At 26.4% G+C, this 25535-nt stretch overlaps 13 protein-coding genes across 13 annotated transcripts; 5 read left to right on the top strand and 8 right to left on the bottom strand. All coding sequences in view use genetic code 12, as the record gives it.

The window, feature by feature from the left end:
• Positions 1 to 1623: 1623 nt before the first annotated feature.
• On the top strand, positions 1624 to 2604 carry CKA1 (casein kinase 2 catalytic subunit; the record flags this gene model as incomplete). Its single annotated transcript, XM_051763696.1, has 1 exon — positions 1624 to 2604. One exon carries the CDS (start codon positions 1624 to 1626, stop codon positions 2602 to 2604), a length of 981 nt encoding a protein of 326 aa, XP_051622929.1.
• Positions 2605 to 2921: 317 nt separating this feature from the next.
• Positions 2922 to 4163, bottom strand: CPR6 (peptidylprolyl isomerase; the record flags this gene model as incomplete). The annotated part of the gene is made up of 2 exons (XM_051763685.1): positions 2922 to 3752; positions 3891 to 4163. The coding sequence occupies 2 exons, from the start codon at positions 4161 to 4163 to the stop codon at positions 2922 to 2924; spliced, it is 1104 nt and encodes a 367-aa protein (XP_051622928.1).
• Positions 4164 to 4474: 311 nt separating this feature from the next.
• RPO21 (DNA-directed RNA polymerase II subunit RPB1) lies at positions 4475 to 9580 on the bottom strand (the record flags this gene model as incomplete). Its single annotated transcript, XM_051763674.1, has 1 exon — positions 4475 to 9580. The coding sequence occupies one exon, from the start codon at positions 9578 to 9580 to the stop codon at positions 4475 to 4477; it is 5106 nt and encodes a 1701-aa protein (XP_051622927.1).
• A 440-nt stretch (positions 9581 to 10020) lies between these two features.
• Positions 10021 to 10689, top strand: POP3 (Pop3p; the record flags this gene model as incomplete). The annotated part of the gene is made up of 1 exon (XM_051763663.1): positions 10021 to 10689. The coding sequence occupies one exon, from the start codon at positions 10021 to 10023 to the stop codon at positions 10687 to 10689; it is 669 nt and encodes a 222-aa protein (XP_051622926.1).
• A 207-nt stretch (positions 10690 to 10896) lies between these two features.
• Positions 10897 to 11859, top strand: RFC4 (replication factor C subunit 4; the record flags this gene model as incomplete). The annotated part of the gene is made up of 1 exon (XM_051763652.1): positions 10897 to 11859. The coding sequence occupies one exon, from the start codon at positions 10897 to 10899 to the stop codon at positions 11857 to 11859; it is 963 nt and encodes a 320-aa protein (XP_051622925.1).
• A 17-nt stretch (positions 11860 to 11876) lies between these two features.
• On the bottom strand, positions 11877 to 13376 carry VPS52 (Vps52p; the record flags this gene model as incomplete). Its single annotated transcript, XM_051763640.1, has 1 exon — positions 11877 to 13376. One exon carries the CDS (start codon positions 13374 to 13376, stop codon positions 11877 to 11879), a length of 1500 nt encoding a protein of 499 aa, XP_051622924.1.
• Positions 13377 to 13633: 257 nt separating this feature from the next.
• KGF54_000308 (uncharacterized protein) lies at positions 13634 to 14845 on the bottom strand (the record flags this gene model as incomplete). Its single annotated transcript, XM_051763629.1, has 1 exon — positions 13634 to 14845. The coding sequence occupies one exon, from the start codon at positions 14843 to 14845 to the stop codon at positions 13634 to 13636; it is 1212 nt and encodes a 403-aa protein (XP_051622923.1).
• A 579-nt stretch (positions 14846 to 15424) lies between these two features.
• Positions 15425 to 16153, top strand: KGF54_000307 (uncharacterized protein; the record flags this gene model as incomplete). The annotated part of the gene is made up of 1 exon (XM_051763618.1): positions 15425 to 16153. One exon carries the CDS (start codon positions 15425 to 15427, stop codon positions 16151 to 16153), a length of 729 nt encoding a protein of 242 aa, XP_051622922.1.
• Positions 16154 to 16210: 57 nt separating this feature from the next.
• Positions 16211 to 16591, bottom strand: KGF54_000306 (uncharacterized protein; the record flags this gene model as incomplete). Its single annotated transcript, XM_051763607.1, has 1 exon — positions 16211 to 16591. One exon carries the CDS (start codon positions 16589 to 16591, stop codon positions 16211 to 16213), a length of 381 nt encoding a protein of 126 aa, XP_051622921.1.
• Positions 16592 to 16791: 200 nt separating this feature from the next.
• On the top strand, positions 16792 to 17307 carry KGF54_000305 (uncharacterized protein; the record flags this gene model as incomplete). Its single annotated transcript, XM_051763596.1, has 1 exon — positions 16792 to 17307. One exon carries the CDS (start codon positions 16792 to 16794, stop codon positions 17305 to 17307), a length of 516 nt encoding a protein of 171 aa, XP_051622920.1.
• Positions 17308 to 17661: 354 nt separating this feature from the next.
• On the bottom strand, positions 17662 to 19104 carry KGF54_000304 (uncharacterized protein; the record flags this gene model as incomplete). Its single annotated transcript, XM_051763585.1, has 1 exon — positions 17662 to 19104. The coding sequence occupies one exon, from the start codon at positions 19102 to 19104 to the stop codon at positions 17662 to 17664; it is 1443 nt and encodes a 480-aa protein (XP_051622919.1).
• A 537-nt stretch (positions 19105 to 19641) lies between these two features.
• KGF54_000303 (uncharacterized protein) lies at positions 19642 to 21264 on the bottom strand (the record flags this gene model as incomplete). The annotated part of the gene is made up of 1 exon (XM_051763574.1): positions 19642 to 21264. One exon carries the CDS (start codon positions 21262 to 21264, stop codon positions 19642 to 19644), a length of 1623 nt encoding a protein of 540 aa, XP_051622918.1.
• Positions 21265 to 21634: 370 nt separating this feature from the next.
• Positions 21635 to 23479, bottom strand: KGF54_000302 (uncharacterized protein; the record flags this gene model as incomplete). The annotated part of the gene is made up of 1 exon (XM_051763563.1): positions 21635 to 23479. One exon carries the CDS (start codon positions 23477 to 23479, stop codon positions 21635 to 21637), a length of 1845 nt encoding a protein of 614 aa, XP_051622917.1.
• Between the last annotated feature and the right edge of the window lie 2056 nt (positions 23480 to 25535).

Raw genomic sequence — 25535 nt, 5'->3', positions numbered from 1 at the left:
CAACATCCGTACCGCAACAACCGTACCGCAACATCCGTACCGCAACAACCGTACCGCAACATCCGTACCGCAACATCCGTACCGCAACATCCGTACCGCAACATCCGTACCGCAACATCCGTACCGCAACATCCGCAACATCCGTACCGCAACATCCGTACCGCAACATCCATCCGTTATTGAAACATTTACTTCTATTTACAAACTAAATCAATTTAATAATATATCTCCAAATGAATCTAATGGTTTATTAATTTATATTTAAATTATAGTTAATTATTTATGCAAATATTCTATAAAAACAATTTCCACGATACTCAATCTTTCTTAGTTCATTAATAATATAAATTTTATGTTTCAGAAAATAGAAATTTGACTTCTTGATAAAAATAAAATTAATACAAAAGAAAATAAGAGTAACAAAAAAAAAAAAAAATCAAAATATGCACATCAAATAAATTTTTTTAGTTAGTATACAATCGAAATAAATTGTAACAATTTTAGTATATAATAGGGGTGTAGAATATATATTTGTATTTGTATTTACTTAAAATTAAAGTTTTGTAATTAGTAGGTGTAATATTTACTAAATAATTAAATTACTATTAACTGTATTATTCATAAAACTTTAAAATTGATCTAAATTTACGAAATGATATTCTTTGAAGTTTGTTTCAAAAAGATTAATATCAACAGAATTATATATGGAATATCAAAAATATTAATTAATTAATTATCAACGAATACTATTAAATAGAATATTACATTAACCAATAAGAATTTATATATATATATTTCAATTGTTGTTGAATTTAAAAGGAATACCGTATTTTATTTACAATATTTGAAATCTAAGACATACATAATTAATTATTAAATTAATCTGAGACAAAATAATTTATTTGTCCAAAGTAAAAAATAAAAAAAGAGTAGTGTAAATTGATACAAAAAAATAAATTAAATCTCATATCAAAAAAAATATCAATGAACAAGAAGTAAAAAAAAGGAAATTATTATTAATCAATTAATATAATCAATCATTTAATCAATTAATCAATCAAATATTTATATTTGTATTATATAATTATACAATTACTTATCAAGTTCATAAATCATAAATATAGATACTGATTAGATTTTAAGTAATTTACTCATAATATTATTAGAAGGAGAGAGAGAGAGAGATAATTTTAACAAGAGAAAAATATCAAATATTTTTATCTCTATTTATCAATTTCAATTTAAATTAAGATTAATATATTTACAACTGCAATAAAAATCATATCGTATTAAATATCATTATCATCATCATTACCACTTTATCATTAATAATTTACCAATCATATCAAAAGTTTACAATAGACAGACACTTATCATAATCATCATTTCACTTAATAACAACAATTTCAAATAATTTAATTAAAAATAATCAAAAATTATAAATATTATATCAAATTGATTTCAAAATTAATTATATTCATTTCTTTAATTATTTTGCTATATTCAACTTTAAATTATAATCAATTGCTTAATTTTTTTTATTCATCTGGTAATAATATTCATCAACATCATCATAACTACAATTACAATTACAATTACAATTACAACAACAACAATAATATAATGAATTCACAAAATAGCGTATCAAGAGTATATTCAGATGTTTTATCATTAAAACCACAAACTTATTGGGATTATGATGATTTAAATATAAAATGGAATCCACAAGAAAATTATGAAATTATTAAAAAATTAGGTAGAGGAAAATATTCTGAAGTATTTTTAGGAATTGATTTAATAAAAGGTGAAAAAGTTGTTATAAAAGTTTTAAAACCTGTTAAAAGAAAAAAAATTAAAAGAGAAATTTCAATTTTAAAAAATTTAGTAAATGGTCCAAATATTGTTGCATTATTAGATGTTGTTAGAGAACCTCAACTGAAAACTCCTGGTTTAATATTTGAAAATGTTAATAATATAGATTTTAGAACTTTATATCCAACTTTTACTGATTATGATATAAGATTTTATATGTATGAATTATTAAAAGCTTTAGATTATTCTCATTCAATGGGTATAATGCATAGAGATGTTAAACCTCATAATGTTATGATTGATCATGATAAAAAAATTTTAAGATTAATAGATTGGGGTTTAGCTGAATATTATCATCCAGGTACTGAATATAATGTAAGAGTTGCTTCACGTTATTTTAAAGGTCCTGAATTATTAGTTGATTATAGATTATATGATTATTCACTAGACTTATGGTCATTTGGTTGTATGTTGGCTTCAATGGTTTTTATGAAGGAACCTTTTTTTCATGGTAAATCAAATACTGATCAATTGGTTCAAATTGTAAGAGTTTTGGGTTCAAATAATTTAAATAAATATTTAGAAAAATATAATTTAACATTGGGTGATGAATATGAAGATTTAGGTTATTATAATAGAAGACCATGGGAAAGATTTATAAATGAAAATAATCAACATTTAATAAGTGATGAATTTTTAGATTTAATTGATAAATTATTAAAATATGATCATCAAGAAAGATTAACTGCAAAAGAAGCTATGAATCATTCTTATTTTAATCCAGTTAAATAAAGGAATTGCTGATCAAAGACTTAATTAAAATTCTATATTTGACTAATTAAATTAATACAATTATAACTTTTAATGATAATAATAATAATTAAAATCAAAGTGAATATTCTTTTTTTGATCTCTTTCGTTAACTATAAATTTTATTGTAAGAAATTTAGTAAATCAATTGTTGCAGACAAAATTTTTACAAAATCAATGCTATTATTTTAAAAATTATGTCAATTGTCCTTTAACTTATAGTTTTACTCAATATTCTATACACAATTCATTTTTTAAAATTTTACAAACTTTTAATCATATATTTCTTCTTATTATCCTTATTTTGAAAAAAATTTTGACATTGATTTCTTTTGTTGATCTTTTCTTTTCTTTATACTAGCTTTAACATCTTCCAATCCCTTTTTAATCATTGGATCATTTGGTTCTAATTTTAAGGCTTCTTGAAAATTTAATTGAGCATTATCTTCATCTTTAATTAATAAGTAACCAGAACCTTTTCTATATAATGCTTTAACTTTTGATTTTTCATCAATTGAATCAGTATGTAATGCATCATTTGCAGATTTTATTGCTTTTTTACCTTCTTTTAATTTTAATGCAACTAATGATAAATTTAATAAACTTGAAATTTTTAATTTATTGATTTCTAATATTTTATCTTGAGATAAATCTTCTGGGAAATAATCTTCAATATAATTTACTGCTTTTTGATATTTTTCAAATGAATGAGTTAATTTATTTTCTTTTAATAATTTTGTACCAATATCTTTAATTCTTGTAATTGCATTTATAACTGAATTTGGATCATTTATATCAACTTGTTTTATATCATTATCTTTTAAAATTTCTTCAAAATTATCACCAGTTCCATCATCTGAATTTGAATTTAATACATAATCAGCTGATAATTCTCCACAATCTTCAATTTTCCATTCTTTTAATGGTTTATCACCTGAATCTTTATCACTTCTTTCCATTTGACGTATTATTGATTTTCCTTGAACTAATTCTCCAAATACAACATGTTTACCATCTAAATGAGGAGTTGCTACTGTTGTAATAAAAAACTGTGATCCATTAGTATTTGGTCCTGCATTAGCCATTGATAACAAAAAAGGTTTATCATGTAATTTATCAAAATTTTCATCCTCAAATTTTTCACCATAACTAAATATTGTTAGTATAAAGTCCCCAAATTTTTAACAATTAACTAATAATACATACATCTAAAATATAGTTAGTAAAAGAAACTCTACAAAAATCAATTAAAAATTCTTTAAACATACTGATTCACCACCAATTCCTGTACCATGAGTAAAATCTCCACCTTGACACATAAAATCTTTAATAACTCTATGAAATATTGAATTTTTATAAGTTAATGGTTTACCTGATATTTTAGAATTTCCTTGATCTCCTGAACATAATGATCTGAAATTTTTAGTAGTTTTTGGAACTATATCATCATATAATTTAAATACAACTCTACCTTTTGGTTTTCCATCACATGTTAAATCGAAATAAACTAAACTTTTATTTGCTTCCTCTGCTGCTGTCATTGTTTAGTGATAACTGAACGACCTAATTGAGTTATAAAATGAACTTATTAATTGACCTTTTATATCGTTGAATGAACAATTTTTCAATTGAATTGGTATTTGTTTAGAATTTTCTGGAATTTGCGAATCTTTTTGTTTTAAAAATTGAAATTTGTTGCAAAAAAAAAGAATAAAAAAAAAAGGGTTGCAAAAACAATCAAGAACTACAACTCTAAAAACTATTATACAAATAATACTTTAATTGACCTATAAAATTATAATCTTTATTAAAGCTTATACAAAATACATATAATAATTTATTATCAATAGTTCTATTCTTTTTCCTCTTTTGGTGAGTAATGTGGAGATTTTGGTGAATATTGAGGTGAAGTTGGTGAATATTGAGGTGAAGTTGGTGAATATTGTGGGGAAGTTGGTGAATAACTTGGTGAGGTTGGTGAATATTGTGGAGATGTAGGTGAATAAGATGGAGATGTAGGAGAATATTGTGGTGAGGTTGGTGAATAGCTTGGTGAAGTTGGTGAATAAGAAGGTGATGTTGGTGAGTAAGATGGAGATGTAGGTGAATAGGAAGGTGATGTTGGTGAGTAACTTGGTGAAGTAGGAGAGTAACTTGGAGATGTTGGAGAATAACTTGGAGATGTAGGTGAATATGATGGTGATGTTGGTGAATAACTTGGAGAAGTAGGAGAATAGCTTGGTGAAGTTGGTGAATAACTTGGTGATGTTGGTGAATATGATGGAGATGTTGGTGAATAACTTGGAGATGTTGGTGAATATGATGGAGATGTTGGTGAGTAACTTGGAGATGTAGGTGAATAACCAGGTGATGTTGGTGAATAACCATAACCAGGACTTGATCCACCATAACTTGGACTTGTACCACCATAACCAGGAGTTGTTGAATAACTAAATGGAGATGTATTACCTGGAGAAGTTGGTTGACCACCATATGAAGTTAAACCACCACCATTCATTTCTGCTGGTGCTGTATGAATTGGTGAGAAACCAGCATTTTCATCATATATAGCACGATCATCTTCCATTTCAACATCTCTATAAGGTGTAGCACCACCATCTTCAGCAATTTCTTCCATTGCAACACTAACAGGAGCTTGTTGTAACATTTTATCATCAACCATAACATCAAATGAACCAGTTCCTAATGGAGCCATTTGACCCAACATAACATTTTCAGATATACCTTTACAATCATCTAATTCTGCAGATGCAGCAGCATCTAATAAAATTTCAACAGTTTCTTCGAATGAACAACGCATTAATGCACCAGTATCTGATCTATTAATACCATGACGAGTGATTGCCATTAAATGACCACGTGAAGTCATAACATCAACCAACAATGCCATATGACGATAATTAACATATGAACCATCAAATGCAATAACATTTAAAATTTCTTTAAATAATGCAGATCTTGTTGCTTCAATACCTAAAACAGATAATATTTCAATAAAATCATTTGAATAAGTACGTGTTGAGTCAACACCTGGTACTGCCATAACATCAGCTAAATTAACACCATCAGTTTCCAATACCCATTCTTTACCTTGTTGAAATTCACCAGTTGCATCTGGTTTACTAACTTTATGTTGCATCATGAATACTCTTGTAATACCTGGAATACCTCTTAAAGAAATTGATTCCAACATATGAGCTTCAATACGTTTTAATATTTGATCTTCTTCTGCATCTGCATCTTCATCTAATGATTTTGGATCTCTAACAACTCTACAACGGATAATAAGTTTATCAGCAGTATCATCTGACCAAATTACAAATAAATCTTCTCCAAAATTTTGTGAAATTTTTTCTGCAACTTGAGCCATAGTTAATTGTTTATCCAACATCTTGGCACGATCAAGTTCTAATCTAAGTAACCATGGTGATTGTTTTTCAATACTTTCTTCAACTTTTTGATCAGGAATTGCAAAATATGCTTCAACAGTATCAAAATCTTCTTCAATAACGGTTGTTCTTGGATCTGGATCATAATAAATTTCTGTTGAAGATGTAACATTTTTCAAAGTAGTATGTTCAATTGATGATTGAACAATTTTAGCTAATTCAATATCTTGAGAAACTTCAGGATCTAAATAAACAGTCAAGGCAGGAGTCTTGATATTTTTAGCAACATTTAAAATTTCTTTTAAACGAGGAACACCCAATGTAACATTTTTAGATGAAACACCAGCATAATGGAAAGTATTTAATGTCATTTGAGTAGCTGGTTCACCAATAGATTGTGCAGCAACAACACCAACCATTTCACCTGGATGTACAACAGATTTTTGGAATTGTTGTTCAATTTCTCCAAGAATCCAATCAAATGATGATCTATTTAATTTATGTTCTTCAATTACTCTACGTGATGCCAATCTTGATCTTACCAAACATTGAAACAATAATGTAGCGTTTTCTTGAGCTTCTTTTGTTAATTTAGAATCACCTCTAAGAACTAATAATTTTGTACATAAATTTTTAACTCCATTGATAATTTCATCTAGTGTTAAATCTGAGTTACCTGTGAATGTTAATTTCGAATTTTCTATAATACGTTTGATATTAACTGGTAATGGCCAATTATAATCACCATTTGGAAATACTTTTCTTAAAAAGATTCTATCCTCAACTAATTGATTATATTCTTCATCTAATAATTTTTGTAATTTTACATCACCTTGATATTGTTTTAATGAATCAATATCACAATCCAATAAATCAATTCTATATCTTCTTTCGAATTTTTCATCTGATCCAGGTATAGTATCAATAGATTGTTTTTCAACTTGGGTAGCATCAATACCATCTTCTCCATAAATGAATTGAATAATATCTCCAAGTGAATTTCTTGTAGTACCATCATAATGGACCATAATATCTTCCAATGCTTTAACTAAACGACGTTGAATATAACCAGTTTCTGCAGTTTTAACAGCTGTATCAATTAAACCTTCTCTACCAGCCATAGCATGGAAAAAGAACTCTTGTGGTGTTAAACCTCTTAAATAGGAATTTTCAACAAAACCTTTTGATTCTGGTGAATAATCATCTTTTGTAAAATGTGGTAAAGAACGATCTGAAAATCCAAATGGAATTCTTTTACCTTCAACAATTTGTTGTCCAACACATGCAGACATTTGTGAAATATTAATGAATGAACCTTTTGAACCAGAAGTAACCATTTGTTTAACATTATTCAAATCTTTTAAACTCATTTCTGCGGAACGACCAGCTGTATCACGCGCTTGATTTAAAACTCTTGAAACATTATGTTCAAATGATTCTCTTAAAGTCATACCAGGTTCAGGTTCTAATGTATTATGTTGTGCATCAAATATAATTTCTTGAACTTTTGATTTAGCTTCTTGAATTGTTTTGGTAATATCTTTCATTGTACTTGCATCTGCAATTGTATCACCAATACCAATACTAAAACCATTATGTAATAACCAAAAATTCACAACTTTTTGAATTGAACTGAATAATTGAGCACAAACTTGAGCACCTTTTTCTCTGAATACTGTATGAATTAATCCACCACCAGTGGCACCAACTGTTTTTTTATCAACAACTCCAAACATAATTTCTCCATCAACAATTAACATACCACTATCTTTTGGACTAAGTAAATCTCTACCACCATCAAATCTTTGTAAGTGTATACCCTTTGGAATGGCCATTGATAACATTTGTTTACCAGACCATAATGGTTTTGGTTTAATTATTGCAGGTGGTGGAATAACTCCATCCCAATTTGGAATCCAATAACACATATTCATTACTTGATCATATTCAATAAAAATATCTCTAAGAGTCATTTTTCTTATACCACATAAAGTATCTTGAACAATACCCATAACTGGTTTATTTGATTGTGGAGAAACAATTTGTAATGGTACAGCACAAATTTGTGATAATTCAGATCTAGTTTCTGGTGATTGTGGAACATGTAAATTCATTTCATCACCATCGAAATCTGCATTATAGGGGGAAGTAACTGATAAATTTAATCTAAAAGTCGAATAAGGCATAACTTTAACTCTATGAGCCATCATAGACATTTTATGTAATGAAGGTTGACGATTAAATAAAACTGGATCATCATCCATAAGATGACGTTCAACTTTCCAACCATATTGTAATGCTATATCCCCAGCTCTTTTATTATATCTCAAATCTATTCTATCACCAGTATCTCTAATCACGTATTTTGCACCTGGATGTTCATTTGGACCATTTCTTACATATTCAGTTAATTTATGAATATTATATGGAGTAACAATTTCTGGATAACTTAAAGTCTTGGCGATAGATATTGGAACACCAACTTGATCCAAATCTAAATTAGGATCACCAGAAATAACTGTACGAGCAGAAAAATCAACTCTTTTACCCATAAGATTACCTCTCAATCTACCTTCTTTACCTTTTAATCTTGCTCTTATAGATTTAATTGGACGACCAGTTTTTTGTAAAGCTTGTGGTTGACCTGCTATATCATTATCCATATAAGTTGCAACATGAAATTGTAATAAAGATTCAAATTCACTTATAACATGTTGTGGTGATCCATCAATTTCTAATCTTTGAACATTTATATTTGCTTTTATAATATCAGCTAATTTAAAAGTTAAATCATCTTCTCCTCTTGCTGTATCATTAAAAGCAATGGATGGTCTTACTGGTGGTGGTGGAACTGGTAATACTGTTATTAACATCCATTCTGGTCTTGCATAATCTTCATTAAATCCTAATCTATAACAATCTTCTGGACTTATATGTTTAAATACATTTAAAATTTCAGATGGACTTAATAAACGACGTTCTGGTTGATCATTTTCTTCAAAATTCTTATTATGTTTCCAAGTACCCCATAATTTTAATCCATCTCTACGTATAGTTGGTTGAGTATGACCACAACCACCTCTTATTGGATGATCATTCATTTCATCTTCATTCATAGCAGTTTCACAAACCATTTTAGATTTACATAAACTCCATACTGCATTAAATCTCTTTTTTGGATCTCTAATTTTAATTGCTTGTGCCATTAATGGATTAGTTTCATCTAATAATAATTTACTACAATGAGTACAAGTACTTTCTAATACTTTTTTAATTTTGGCAATGAAACCAATATGAAATACAGGTTTTGCTAATTCAATATGACCAAAATGACCAGGACATTCTGCCATATTCCCTCCACAAGACATACATTTATGAGTTGCATCAATAGTTCCTAATCTTGGATCATTTAATCCACCTTCTTTTGGACGTTTGGAAGTTTGATCCATAGTTTCTGGGAATTCTATCTTAGCAACAGATATAGCTCTGACCTCTTCCGGAGACAAAAGGCCAAACTGTACCTCTTTGACTTCCCTTATGAAATTCATGACCTATATCTTTAATGTTGTTTAGGATGATTAGAATGATTAAAAGGTTGTGTTGCCTTTGTTATTTTTATTATTTTTTTTTTTTTCACTTTATTTTTTTTTTTTTTCAGTGGCCAGCTAAATCATGTGACACGGACAATAAAGTACGAATTTGAAGTGCTAAGTATTTGATATATTAGTTCATGACTTAAATGAAAGTTTAAAAATAAGTCAAGTCGAGAAGATAGATTAAATCATTCTCTTTAATAATCAAAACTTGAAAATTAATTGAGATTTAGAAAATGAAAAGTAGAAATTTAATCAAAGTTTAAAATTTCAAGTTTTTAAAAGATTATATCCAAAGGGTAGTGTAAGATATTATAAATCCTAAAGAGGAATGTGAATAGATATCAATTAAATTAATGATATATCACTTTATTAACTGTCACACAACATAAACTATGGCAAAAAGTAAGGGAATAGTAAAGACTTCTGATAAGGCTATGGGATCATCCATAAAAGCTAAAAATAATAAAAAAAAACAAGTATTTAAAGCATTATTAGAAAATCCATTTACATCAAATAATTGGCCATTTATACAACCAAAAGATTCAGAAGATATATTAACAATATTTAAAGTACTAATAAAACCATATTTTGAAAAAGAATCATCAGATACAAAAGAAATTAAAAGTCCCAATAATGGAATATATTTTGGATTTAATTCAATTGTGGAAGCTTTAGAAAGACAAGCAGCTAATTTTAGAGGTAAACATAAAGATTCAATAGAACCAATTAAATATGTATTAGTCTGTAAGAATGATTTACCATCTGTCATGATAGAATTATTACCAACTTTATGTTTTACAGCTTCAAAAAATAAAGATGATAGAGTTAAATTAGTACAATTACCAAAAGGAAGTATGAAAGTATTATCATATTCTGTAAATAAATCAAAGTGTGGAATCGTTGCATTAAATAAAAGAAAAGAGTTTGAATCATTGACTAGTCTAATAGATAAAATTGATGATATAGATATCCCATGGTTAAATGAACTATTTAATACTCCAACTCAATTTTTTCCACCAAAAGTGTCAACTAATAATACTAACAATAATGTAAAGATATGACGTGCACGCTAGTAATTACAGTTAGTTGTACTATAATATAATTCATTTGATTATAATATTATATAGTCTCTTTATAAAGATGAAACAACTTTTTAATGATAATGATAAAATTATGAAACAAACGCGTAGATAATTTATTTATTTTTCAATTTTTTTTTATGATCTATTACATATTATATATCAACTACATTATAATACAATCATCTCATGTCAAAGACTTTAGAACTTCCTTGGGTTGAAAAATATCGTCCTCATGTGTTAAATGATATAGTTGGAAATGAAGAAACAATTGAAAGACTAAAAGTAATTGTTAAAGATGGAAATATGCCAAATATGATTATAAGTGGATTACCAGGTATTGGTAAAACAACATCAATACATTGTTTAGCTTATGAATTATTGGGGAAAGAATATTATCATCAAGCAACTTTAGAATTAAATGCTTCAGATGATAGAGGTATTGATGTTGTAAGAAATAAAATAAAACAATTTGCACAAACTAAAATTTCTTTACCACCAGGAAGAACTAAAATTATTATATTAGATGAAGCAGATTCTATGACTCCAGGAGCTCAACAAGCTTTAAGAAGAACTATGGAAATTTATTCAAATACAACGAGATTTGCATTTGCTTGTAATCAATCACTGAAAATCATTGAACCTTTACAATCACGTTGTGCTATATTAAGATATAATAAATTATCAGATGAAGAAGTATTGGCAAGATTATTAGAAATTATTAAATTAGAAAATGTTCAATATAATAATGAAGGTTTACAAGCTATAATTTTTAGTGCAGAAGGTGATATGAGACAAGCTATAAATAATTTACAAAGTACAGTTGCAGGGTTTGGATTTGTAAATGATATCAATGTTTTCAAAATAGTTGATCAACCACATCCTTTAGTAATACAAAAAATATTAACAAATTGTTTAAAAAAAGATATAAATGAAGCTATAAATTTACTAGATGGTCTTTGGCATAAAGGTTATTCAGCAATAGATATTGTTACATCATCTTTTAAAGTTGCTAAAACTATACCTAATGTTGATGAACTGAAAAGATTGGAAATGATTAAAGAAATTGGATTTGCTCATATGAGAGTATTAGAAGGAGTTGCTAGTTATCTACAGTTGTGTGGTTTATTTGCTAAAATTAGTGATCTTTAACGGTTTGGATGTAAGGTCTAGGTGTATGCATTCGCTAATAATTTAAAATGATTAATTTGTTCTTCATCATTTTCTGATTCATTTGTAAGAATTGTAACCACTAATGAATAATTTCTATTTAAAAAAGTTTCTCTATCAGCTCCTTTAAAAGATGAACTTGTTTTAGTTATACTACTTTCGTAATCATTCCTTAGTCTTGTGATACATGTCTTTATAGGAGTTCCATCAATTGATAATTTGACCAAATACAGAAAGAATAAGCCAAATTGTTGTGTAGTATTTAATGGTACTAATGACTTTGTACTTTTCGAAATATGTTTTTTCATTGAATCACAATTTGTATCTATAATTCGTGTAAATATTGGCCAAAGCATAAGCAAAAGTGAATTTAAATAATCATCAAGAACTGGGATATGGTACTCATGAGTTCTGCTTTGAAATTTGTAAATCAATTTTATAATTAATAATATGGCATAAACATCAAATGAATTGTAGGTAATAAAACTCAAAAATTCTTTACTCATTTTATAAACATCTTCAAACATTGTATTTGCCCATGAGTTATTTTTTTCATTTCCCTTATAAAAAAATTCAACAACAAAAAAATATTCAACTGATACATTATCAACTATTGCTTCTAATAATTGTAAAAATACAAATTCCATTGTATATTGAGTAGTTATAGTTTCTGCCAATTGTGATGGCATACATGATTCATTTCCATCAAGGATTTTACTTCTTTGTTCAAATGTATTTATATAATTTGGTGAGTCAAAAACTGAAGTTTCTATATGTCGTCTTGATAATTTTTCTAATGAATAAATATATTTCGCAAATTTACTTTTATAATACCATTTCATAGTATGGAAATATGCTTGTTGTAATTGTATACCTAAATTTGGTTGTTGTGATTGTAAAAAATGAAATAAATTTGAGGATTCTTTTAGTTTTTGTTGAACTAATTGTGATGATATTGATTTGTGAGATCTTAAAGACCGTATTTGAGATATTACAAAATCTCTTGTTCTTTCAACAACTTTTGCTTTTATTGATTTTGAATCTTTTTCATCCATCTTTTCTATCATGAAAGTAACTTTTTCTAAATATTGATTTGATAATTCTTCATGCAATAATTCTTTAATCATTTCTGGTGGTAATATATTTTCGTTTATAGTTTTCTCCAATTCTCTTGTTATCATTTTATTGACATGATGATCTTTTGATAATTCACTGGATTGTTGTTCCAATGAAACTAAACTTGATGATAAGTTCTTTAAATCTTTTGAAAAATCTTCTATTATAATACCTACCGGTTCTAATTTCTGTTTAAATTGCAATAATGATTTATTATATGAATGGTATTGGGACATAGTTTCAACTAATTGAATATCATTTGAATTTTCAAGCTCAGATCGATAATGTTCTAGTAGTTTTTTGGGTTCAATTGTGACATCATTTGGTTGTACTTTCTCTAATTGATCTATTGGTAGTAGTTTATCTAGAACTGATATACCCATTATTCATATTTTTGTTTTAGTTTTATTTATTGCTGATAATCGTTTAAAATCAGTTTTTTTAATGAAACAAAATCAATTTTGAATCATAAATAAACTGCAACACTTTTATCTTGGAAATGTAAGGATTACTCAATTTTCTCGGACAAATGCTTTCAAACTTACAGAAACCCAGAAAAGAGATAAGTATTACTACATGAGCTATAATTGACCAAAAATATGACAATATTTTATTAATAGTACAACGAATTTGGAGAGATTTAAACTAATTTTTTCAATAAATCCATAACAGAAGGAGTTTCTTCTTTATTAAACTCTTTTACATTGTTAGCTTGTGGCTCTTCAGTTAACACTTCTTCTTGTTCGGCTTCTCCTACCTCTTCTACAAACTCATCATCATCATCATTATCTTCTTCTTCTTCTCCAACAATTTCTTCATTTTTATGTTCAAATTCATTAATTTCAATATCTTCGGAAAATGCAACTTTTTTAGCAGAAGGACTTGGTGAAAGTTTTCTTCTTTTGATTTGTGGTTCATCATCAGAATCACTATCTTCATTTTCATAAGTTGGTAAATCATCATCATCTTCATCTTCTACTTGAACATTGTTTTCCTCATTTTCAATACCATGATTATTATTAGGTACTGGTTTTTTTTCAAATTCTCCAGATAATGCAGCTCTAATTTCATAAGTTTTATTTAATTTTTCTCGAATAACTTCAATTTTAGAATTATCTGTTTTAATACCTTCATTTATTATAATTAATAAAGATTCTACACTATTTTTAATATCTTCTCTAGTAGATTTAATTTTTTCTATATTAGCAATTGAAACATTACTCAATTTTTCTAAAATATTTAATTTATTTAAATGAATTTGAGTTTTTGGTAAATTATCAGATTTTAAATTTAAATAAGTTTTACTTTGTATACCTAATTGAGTTAAATTTCCTTGACTAATATCAGTTAATTGATTTATATGTTGAAATAAGTCATTTATATGTTTTAATTCAGGTGTTACTCCATTGATTTGTTGCAAATCAGGCTGTGGTGATATTATTTCTTTAATAGGTTCAGGTTCTTGAGTTAATTTTTGTTTTAAATTATTTATTATATTATTATCAAATACTAATCTATCTTCCCAAACTGATATTAATCTTGTAATTTTTTTTTTAATATTTGAATCAACTGAATAATAAATTATATTAATAATTTCTAATAATTTTAAACTAAAAGAATCCAAATATTTTAATTTATTTTGACGTTTTGCCTTTTGTATAACATCATTACAAAGATATAGTAGTAATAATTTTCTATTATTATCCTTAGTTCTTAAAATTTGTAATTTCCAAATATTTAAAAATTCATCAAATAATTTTTCATTAAGTATCATATAAGTTGATAAAGCATTTATTGAATCTTGAGTTTCATTTATATTATCTAGTCTATTAGTAAATGATTGAACTGACATTTTTTTAATGTAATTGGTTGATTCAGTTGATGATGATATAATGTCATTAGTTTATAATAACTTTTGATAATAAATATTTTTTTTTCAATTTGGTTTTTTTCTAACTGTTTTTTTTTCAATATCATTACAATTTTACAATTTAATCATAAACAATAATACATCATTGAATATATAACGCTGGATCTTGAAATATTTCTATGTCTTGGGATTAAAGCATCTTATATGTCTGATAATATGTCCTATCTAGTAGCTAATCAAATTTAAGTCACTTTTGAACAGATTATGAATAAATTCCAATTTTTAGGTTACAACTAGTTTGATGTTTAAAACCTCTTTAATTTAATCTCTTTTATACATAAGAGGAATTGAGATGTTAAGATCATAATATCTTCTTCTTCGTTTCAATGATTTTAATTCTATTTAATAAATTAGATTGCAAAAACAAAACTAATGAAAACAAATACACAAAATAAATTTATTATCAAATATTTTGAATTTACATGTTTTGATTTTTGAAACAACATTAAAGTCAATTTACTTCCAACTTTAACTTGTATTAAACTTTACAACTACATTATAATGCCACCTAAAAGAAATATAAAATCAAATAATATACCCAATAGAAGATCAAAATCAACATCAACATCATCAAATTCATTTTCATCAACAGATTTAGACGTGTCATATTTTACAAAAGATACTATAAATGATACAAATATTAATAATATAATAGATATAATAAATGAAAATGTTCATACAAAAGCTGATACAATTTTAACAAAATATAGAGATATAAATGATCAACTACGAGAAAATGATCATTTATTAATTCAACAATTACAAGAAGAAAATGAAAAATTAAAAGAAAAAATTGAAGATTTAGGTTATATAAATGAATATAAATCACCAATTAAAAAATATATAATAAAAGATTCAGATTTTGAAAAAGAAAGAGAAAATATAAGTTTTTCATTTGATCTTTTAGAACTTATGACTGGAGTTAAAATTATAAATTATGAAGAAAATAATAATGAAATTCAATGTGATATAATACAAAGTAGTAATGATAAAAGTATATGGATTGAATATCAATTAATTATAAACAAACTAGATACAAAACAAATTAATTATATTCCTAAATTTTTACATGATGATCAAGAACAACAACAAAATGAAACAAATAAATTGAATTTAAAAAAATTGAATAAAATTTTACCAGATTATTTAATGGAATATTTATCATTTCCTGGTGAATCATTAGCACAATTTTATAATAAAGTGAATAAAGCTTTAAATCAAAAGTATTAAAATTTGAATGAAATTATCTTTTTTATTTAATTATTTGCAAGATTAACCTAACTTCCTTTACCAAACTGGTTCATCCTCTTTCTTTCTTTGTACCCTTTTCATTTCATAATCAGTTTGAACTTCTTTTTCAATATGATCAGTTAATAAACCTTGTAATCTATAAAAATCATTTTTTTTATCAAATGTTCTTTTGTTTTCAATCATATCTAACATTTCATCTTCTCCTAATTGTCTATATTTTTCATCATATTTTTCCCATTTTATTGAAGTAAATTTTTGTAAATAAATTGAACCTGCAACTATTGATAATAAAAATGGTAAACCAAGATATAAAAAATGATTTTTTTTAACTAATTTTGCATATTTCCCTGCTATTGTTTTATTAAAAGCTTCTTGTTCTTTCAATCCTCTAAATGTTCTAGTACCAAATCTAGACATTTGATGTAAGGTTCATATGATATGGTGGTTTTTTGATAAATTGATTAAAAGAAAAGTAGATTATTTCAAAACTGAGTTTTTTCGGTTCATTTTGTGATTACTTTTTTTGCATAAATTTATTTTTCAATTATCACCTCATCTTTCAACTAATCTATTCATTCATCATTTAAATTATAAAGTAATAGAGTCCTCATATAGTCATGGTTTCATTTTCATGTGAAGTTTGTAATGATACAGTTATAAAAAAGAAATTAAATCAACATCAACAAAGATGTTATGGAGCTTACTTTACATGTATAGATTGTTCTACAACATTTCAAGGAGATGATCATAATAAACATACAAGTTGTATATCTGAGGCAGAGAAATATGAAAAAGCTTTATTTAAAGGTAAAAAACAGAAACAACAACAGCAGCAACAAAATCAACAACAAAAATCAAAACCAACTAAACGAATAGTGGAATTAGAAGAAGAGTTTGAACCAATAGTGAAAAAAGTAGAAAAGAAGTCAGTCGAAAAACCAATTAAAATATCAACTAAAGAATCTAAATCAACAACATCAGATCCATTATCCTCATTTGTAAATAATTCATCACAAAATTTGTATAAAATTTTGAAAAAAGCTTCAAAAGATGATAGTAAAAAATTGAAGAATATTTTGAAAAACATGACAATTACCAAAGTAGATGATAGATTAGTTATAGAACATTCTTGAATAAAAAAAGTATCAGACCTCATTAGATTGCGAATTATCAATTTATACTTAATTTTGTATAATATTTGTGATTCTTTCAAGTTTGAGGTATTTGCTGCAAAAAAATTTAAATTTCTCAAAAACCATCTCTATAGTACCTACAAACGTGTCCAAAGGAAACATCAATAGAAGCAAATAAAAACCTCGACGGGGAGATTATGTTATGTTTGCAAGTACATTTTACCTCCTTTGGACAAGTTCAAACATGGAACACCAACGATATGAAGTCTGAAATGTATATACAATAATAAATACATAAAATTAAATCTATAAATAAGTCTATTAAACATAATGCTAATAAAATTTAGGAAATGTCTATTGAGATTCATGCAAATTATGCAGAGTAATAATGATTGCTTTTAAATTACTACGCAATATGAAGTTAACTTGTGCAAGTGCTAAGAAAAACACACCTATGATTAAGCCGTACCATAATCCAAATAATTCATGATGAAACTTAAACCCCATAATATAACCTAAGGGTATAGCCAACCCGTAAAAGCAAAAACAACTTAAAAAGGATGATAATTTATATTGAAACATTCCTCTTAACACACCAGAACCTAAAACATTAAATGAATCACATAGCTGGTTAATACCCGCCAACACGTTCAACCCAGTGGCAAGATTTAAAACTACTTCATCATCAGTAAACAATTGTGCTAATTTGCTTCTACCTAAAACAAAAATTAAACAATTTATAACACCCATGATTGGAGCTGTTGCAAAAAATATTCTAATCATAAGTTTGGCACCATATATATCTTTTTTACCAATGAAATATGATAATTTAGTTGTGATTGCAACGCTTGCTGAAAATGGTACTTGATATAAAAGTGAAGCAATGTTTGAAACTATTGCTTGTGCTGAAACTTTTGATGCAGGATCTGGAAAGTTGGCTGCAAAAAAGACCAAAATTTCAAATGCTAAAAATTCAGATATCAACGTAATAACTCCTGGTATAGCTAAACTCAACATTGGTTCCCAGTTAGAAAACGCTTCTCGTAACTGAAGACCACCCCAACATTTGCTACCATCAATGAAGTAAATATATCCTATCATCAACACTGACATAAACCAATATGTGATTGCTATCGTTATTGGAATTCCAATATATCCTAGACCATACTCACTTACAACCAAAAACCAATTCAAAATTATATTCAAGGGGACTGCAATAGCCAAAGCGTAAGTACCAGCATGGAAAATATGTTGTGACTGCAAAAATCGCTTTAATCCTTCAAACAAAATCAAACCTGGAACACCAACAATATGCCATCTTAAAAAGGTTTGTGCTAAATTAACTAAGTCTCTATCCTGAACAAACAACCCCAAAAAGACGCCTGAATACCACCAAAACACTATTAAAGGAATCATCGCAGTAAACATTATAGCTGTACATCTTTGAAAATATAAACCAACTCCAAAAAAATTTTGACGCCCAAACGTCATCGCACACAATGAATCAAGTGATGTCAGAAGGCCCTGAAAGATTGAAAGACCAAAACAGTTGAAAACCGTAAGAGCTAATGATGCTGCTCCAAGAGCAAGTGGACCTAGTCTACCAGCTGCAATTAAAGATGTGATTGAAAATGCATATTGCAAAAAAAATGTAATTGCCAACGGAAATGTGGCCATTAATAATTGTTTAAATTCTTCCAAAAAGGAATGTGAGTCTTTTAATTCTAAATCCTCATCTGTTGAACAATAAGTATTATAATCTCCATGAAGTAAGGCTTGTTCTGTATTAATACTCATGTTTTTCAAAAATATTTTCTCAGCTTGCAATGGGCGAAATAGTAAGCCCCTCGAGTTTTTTTTTGAATCTAACTTCTTTGATAAAAAGTCTATCTTAAAGTATACTTATTTGATGAATAATATAATTTGAAACTTGATCTAACGTTCTAATTCAAAACTTGTTTATTTTCCAATTCCATTTTCGATATCTGAAAAAAAAAAAGTATTTCTGCAACGGAAATTATTACCACGTTAGGAAGCAAAAAGATGCGCTTGACTAAAACTGAAACTTACTTGATATTAATAAATTTCATAATATTAGTGCGAAATATATGAAACACTTATATCTACCAATTTTCCATCAATAGACACGCACAATTCCTTTATTGATTCAGATCAAAAATTGAAAACTAATCAACTTGAAAAAAATCAACCTATATAAGACAAATTTTCGTTCACAAGTCTAACAATCATTTATGTTATTGTGTTACTACTGCTAAATTCAGAGATAAGATTTTTACACGGTGTACAGCTATTTTTACTCAAAAAAATTGTATATTAAAACATTTCATTTTTAATTTTGAAATAAATGTTATGAATATCTATATTGTCATTAGCAGTAAATTCTTTAAGAATTTTACAATCATTAATTAATTCTTTCACATTGCATAATCTATAACTTAACTCATTTAATCGTTTCAAACTTAAATATTCAGTTAGCAATAGTTCATAGTCGATATTGTTTGATTGCTTTAGTTCACCTATAGATTCATTCAAAGATGATGATGTTGAATTCAAAAACTCAAATGCTTGGTCATAATATCTTTCGCAACTTGATAGTTGATTGAAATTGAATGATTGTATCATATCATTCAATATTTTCAAATTTCTCTCAATATTTGATTCAGTTTTTTGAAAATTCGATAATATAGCTGATTCATTCAAATAATGATTACCAATTTTTTGATTAATTTTTTCAATTTCTTGCTCAATTTTCGAAGAATTTATGAAATATTTGTTAACTTCTTCTTCTGACAACTTTGATGATTTGAATCTTTCTTTTAATGACATTTCCACTTGAATGGAATTGTTTTTGGAGATTTGTGCATTTAGTTCTTTAGTTTGTTGTTTTAGTTCAAAATTTATATCAAATAATTTCTCATCTAATTCTTGAATTTTCTTCTCCAAACTTGTAATCTCCTGCTTTTGAGTTTTGGACTGTTGTTCATGTAAATGATTATTTTTTTCAATTGTTGTTTCTAAAGTTTTTAGATTCTTCTCGTAAAATGCTTTTAGTCTATTATTTTCATCATCAAAATCTTGATTTAATTTATCAATTTCTTTTCTATGCTTTATTTGAATTTGATCAATTTCCACATTTTTGTTAAACAATTCATTTTCAATTTCGTTAAACTTTAGCTTGTAATTTTGTAATTCTGAATATAATTTTGTATTTTCATATTTTTCATTCTGAAGTTGTGATAAAATTTCATCATGATCACGTTTCAACGTTCTATAATTTTCCATTTCTTCTTCTTGTTCTCTTAATTTACCTCTATTTATAACTTCATCAACTTCATCAAATTTATCAAATGAAACCTTTTTTGGTGACTTTATGAAGTATTTACTTCCTTCTGATTCATCATATTCATCTTCATTTGCAGTAAAGAAATTAACAAGTTTTGATAAAAATCCATTACCATGTGTTGGTTGTGAAGGCTTTGATATTCTATAATTGTCTGTGCTCAATATATTTTTATTATAAGACGGATCTCGTCTTCGTACTGAACCATTCAATGTCCTTATAGGTGAACCTAAATATCTACTAGGTTTCTCTGTTGAACTATTTCCAATATTATCATCTAAATCGTATTTCCTTATTCTAGAAGCAAAACTGTCCAGTTGGAATGTTGACGGATTATTGATTCTTGATTGCGATGAGTAATTGTATTTTTGAGCTAAAGATGAAGTTGTAGATGGTCTATATGAGCGATCATTTATTACTTCTTCATTTCTTAACCTTGATGTTGTTCTGTATCGATCTTGATTTAAAGAATCTGATCGATCTCTATCTAGTGATGATAATTTTGGATATAATGATGACACCCGTCGAGCCGGACTAGACCTCAAAACTCCATTATTTGATCTTGGTTCTCTATATTTATTCAATAAGTCAGACATATTAAATTCATTTGTTTAATTGAAGTTAAAGAAGTTTCAAAATATTATACAATTAATTTTTGTTTATATTTTTTTATGCGCGTTTATTTTATTTACGAGGGTTGTCATAAATTTGAGTTGTTAGACAAAAACCATTAAATACGACATAAAAAATATATAATTTTATATTTAGAATAAATGTTGATTACAGGAAAAAAAAATATATTTTGCAACCATTTGTTTTATTTCATGCTTTATGATTAATCTACCTCGGTTTTAAACAGAGATCTAGAGATATAATCCCGGAATTTTTAAATTTTGAAATACATTTGTATATCTATAAAGTTCCACGTAGAATAAATAATTTGAAATAAAAAGATGGATCAAAGTTTTATGGTTTTAAAGTCATTGAACTTGCAGAAGATTCTAAATCTTCTCTCTTTGGAGTTGGTGGTTTTTCATCAATTGCACATAATCCATTATCTTTAACAAAAAACGTTGTAATAACAGCAATTGACATCAATGGAATTAAGAAATAATAATAATTTTTTAATGCATTTGAATAAATTGATTTAATTTCGTCAGCTTCTTGAATCGATAATGTTGATGTATTTATTTTATTATAAATATGATTCTTAATATAATTTATTGTTTCTTTTGATAAAGTTGTTTTTGGACCTAAATGATTTAAAGAATTTAAAACTGAATTACTTACAATAGTTGAACCAATAGCTATACCAACACAACCACCTAATGATCTTAGAACATTTCTAGTTGATATTGCAACTGCTCTTTCTGCTTTTTTACAATGAGCTTGAACTGCAACCATGGATGGTTGAAATGTGAAACCAACTCCACATCCCATAATAAGCAAAATTAAGATATTAATACCATCAGGTAAATGTTGATTCCATAAAACCAAAAGACAACATGACAAGCACCAAAGTACATAACCAGCCATGACAACATAACTATAACGACCAGTATAGGAAATAATTTGACCAGCAACTACTGACATACCAGCTTGACACAACACCAATGGTAATATAAAGATTGATGTATGCAATTCATCTTTACCTTTAACGATTTGAAAATAATAAGGTAAATAATATGTAAAACTAAAATATGTGGCACCAAAACAGAAAGTTGCAGTGTAAATTAAACATAATGAAAAATTTTTAAATAATCTTAAAGGAACCATTGGTAATTTTGCAAATTTAGCTTCAACTCCTAAAAATAACAACATAAAAAGTCCACCAATAACAAACATAACAATTACTAAAGTACTATCCCATCTATAAGTTGAACCACCGCCATTTAATGGAACTAATATCAATGTTAAACCAATAGTCGCAGTTAATATACCTAAATAATCAATCTTTTTAAATTTTTCTGATCTTGTTAAAACATCATTTAATTTTTTGTTGTTCTTCAATGAAAAAAATAATACAATATTCACAACAAATGACAATGGTGCTAAAAAATAATAATAACTTCTCCAACTTGAGTTTTTAATAAAAGCAGACATAAGAAATGGACCAACAGCATTACCAATACCAACAGAAGATCCCAAAATACCTTGAAATTTACCTCTATCCTTTAATGAAACAATATCACTTAATATAACCATACTTAAGCTTGAAACACCTCCATTACCAATTCCTGCTAAAGCTCTGAAAATAAAAAATTCAACACCATTACGAGCAACAGAACATGCAATATCACCAATACATAATATTAAAAGACATGTCATTATAACATTTTTTCTACCAAAAATATCTGACATTCTACCAAATAAAACTTGACAAACAGTGTTTGCTAATAATGAAGCAGAACCAGCCCAATTGATCAGTTGTTGAGTATTTAAAGATTTTCCAATTTCTGTTAATCCAACTGTTATACCTGTTTGATCAGCAAAACTTACAAAATTAGCTAAAGCTAATGTACATAAAATTAATATTATTTGAGAACTTGGTAATTGATTAAAATGAGCATCACCTAATTTTTCAGCTAATTCTTTTGAATCTAAATTTTTTAAATTTATATTTACACTTTCTGCTGGTGTTTCAGGCACCGACTTTTCTGAAAACCTAATACCACCATTATAATTTTTATCTTTTTCATATTCTATATTATTATTAAATGTTATATGTTTTTCTTCAATTTCATTATTTGTAAAGACTGTTTCATTGGATGTGGTACTATTATTTCTAAATTGGTGTTGTTTCTCGCTCATATTCTTAAAGTATATAATTTGGTAAAGTTGTTAATACAGTAGAACAAGTTGCAAAAAAAGTTAAAAAATTAATAAATGAAAATATTCGACTTTTTTGTAAAGAAGTTGCAAAACGTTTATATACATTAAAATCAAGGAATATGACAATTAATTTAGTGTGATTTAGTATTAGGAATAAATCGGAAAAGCTACATATAATTTATAACATATAGTTGAAAACAATAAAAGACCATCTAATCTGACGGTTGTATATGTATGTTTAATAAAATTATAAAAAAAGGGATATAATTGATTGTCAATAAATTTTGTAATTAAATAGTTAAACTTTTTTAAGTGGTTTTTAAAAACAATAATAAAAATAATATGAAATTTTTCTTTTTTTTTAAAAACAATAAAATGAGAGTAAATTTTACAATAATTAAATTGTTAGCTAATATTGGACTTTATTATTGTGATAAAAATGATAAATTATGAACTTCATTGAAGTTTACTACTTTTGGAATCATTTCATGGCTTATTGTAGTTAAATCTGTATGGGGGTTTTGAATAAGAAAGCGAATCAATGACAAGGTGTATAGCAATTGTAATTAATTTTCTTCACATGAATTTATGTTAAGTATCTTATAGTCCTTGAAAATTTGAAATTTAATTCATTATAGTTAAGAAATTTTGTAATTATTAGTTGAAATTTTTATTCTGCTCTTTAGTTGTTTAAATTAAAAATCAAAAAAACAATACCATAAGAAAAAATACATAAAAAAAAAAAATATGTAAATTTGACACAAATCAAAAATCTTAAACAAGAAAATTTGACAAGTTACACAATTGAAAATCAATTTTCTCTCCTATTAATTTAATGGATAAATTTATGGATTAATTATAAGGAAAGCGCAAAAAAGTTAAAGAAATATTGACAAGAAAAACTTCATATCATTTATTAGTTATCTTATCAGTTAAATTTAAAAATGGATTATCAAAATAAGCAGGGATTATCTTAAAATAGTTACTTAAACTTAAGATTTTTTTAATCTTGTTTAAGCACTGAAATTAATCTAAATCTTATGATAAAACAGTTCTAGGATAAGGCTTTTAAGAATTTAAAATTAAAATAAATGTAAGATGTGTAAGATGATTTTTATGATAAAAGCCTATTCATTCCATTTAAAATTTTTATTGTTCATAAATTTTATAATTTTTCTATTTCTGTTGAATTTTGATTATAAATTACACAATTTGTTACCTTATTGTCTAGTATATTCTATTACTACTTGCTAATTTAATATGAAGAGTCTTCATAAACAGCAGGGTGAATTTGTTGTTCTACTACAATTTTATACACCACAGCCCTGACATATGATTCTTCTAATTGTTTTTTTCAATTGGTAATGTTTACCATATAAATTACAAATATATAAATCTCAATTCTTCATTTAAGCAATATAGTTTTTCGTAAATTTGAACCAGGCAGTAGCCTCAACGAATGTTAATGAAGACAAAAGAAAGGCACTAAATCTACTTTGTTTTTATGATAAAATTGATAAGGATTATGAATTTTAATAAGCTCAAAATACTTTGACTAAGATAATTAATATTTAAATATTTCATAACCATTAACGTTTTAAATAAAAAAAACCGTTTTTGATTTCATTTAAAATTATGTACATAGTGTTAAAACTATGATAATTTCTTCTTTTTGAACTTAATTTAAGAAAAGAAGGATATTTTGTTTCACAACATTATGAATGAAATATATGAATAAAGCTAAGATGAATGGCTAAAAATTGATGTAGTTTAAAAAAACAAAGCTCCTGACATAGGTTTTTCAAATCACTAAAAGAGTTATCGTTGCCTCATTGAATATGCTGAATTATTGTTTAAATTTTCTCAATGCTATTATTATATATCTTTTTCACTCTTTTACAATTGTGTTAAATCTTTCATACTTTTCTATAATTGGTTTAAACTTTTTTCAATATTTGGTAAATCTTTTATCGGATTAATTTCGTTTTTACACAAAGTGAAGAAGATACATACACGTTTGTTGTTGCTCGTGCAT

This window comes from Candida jiufengensis (assembly GCF_024610255.1).
Source record: "Candida jiufengensis strain CBS 10846 chromosome Unknown scaffold9, whole genome shotgun sequence".
NCBI classification, from domain to species: Eukaryota; Fungi; Ascomycota; class Pichiomycetes; order Serinales; family Debaryomycetaceae; genus Lodderomyces; species Lodderomyces jiufengensis.
Note: the sequence above shows the minus strand (reverse complement) of the source record. Positions and strands in the feature narration are given on the sequence as shown.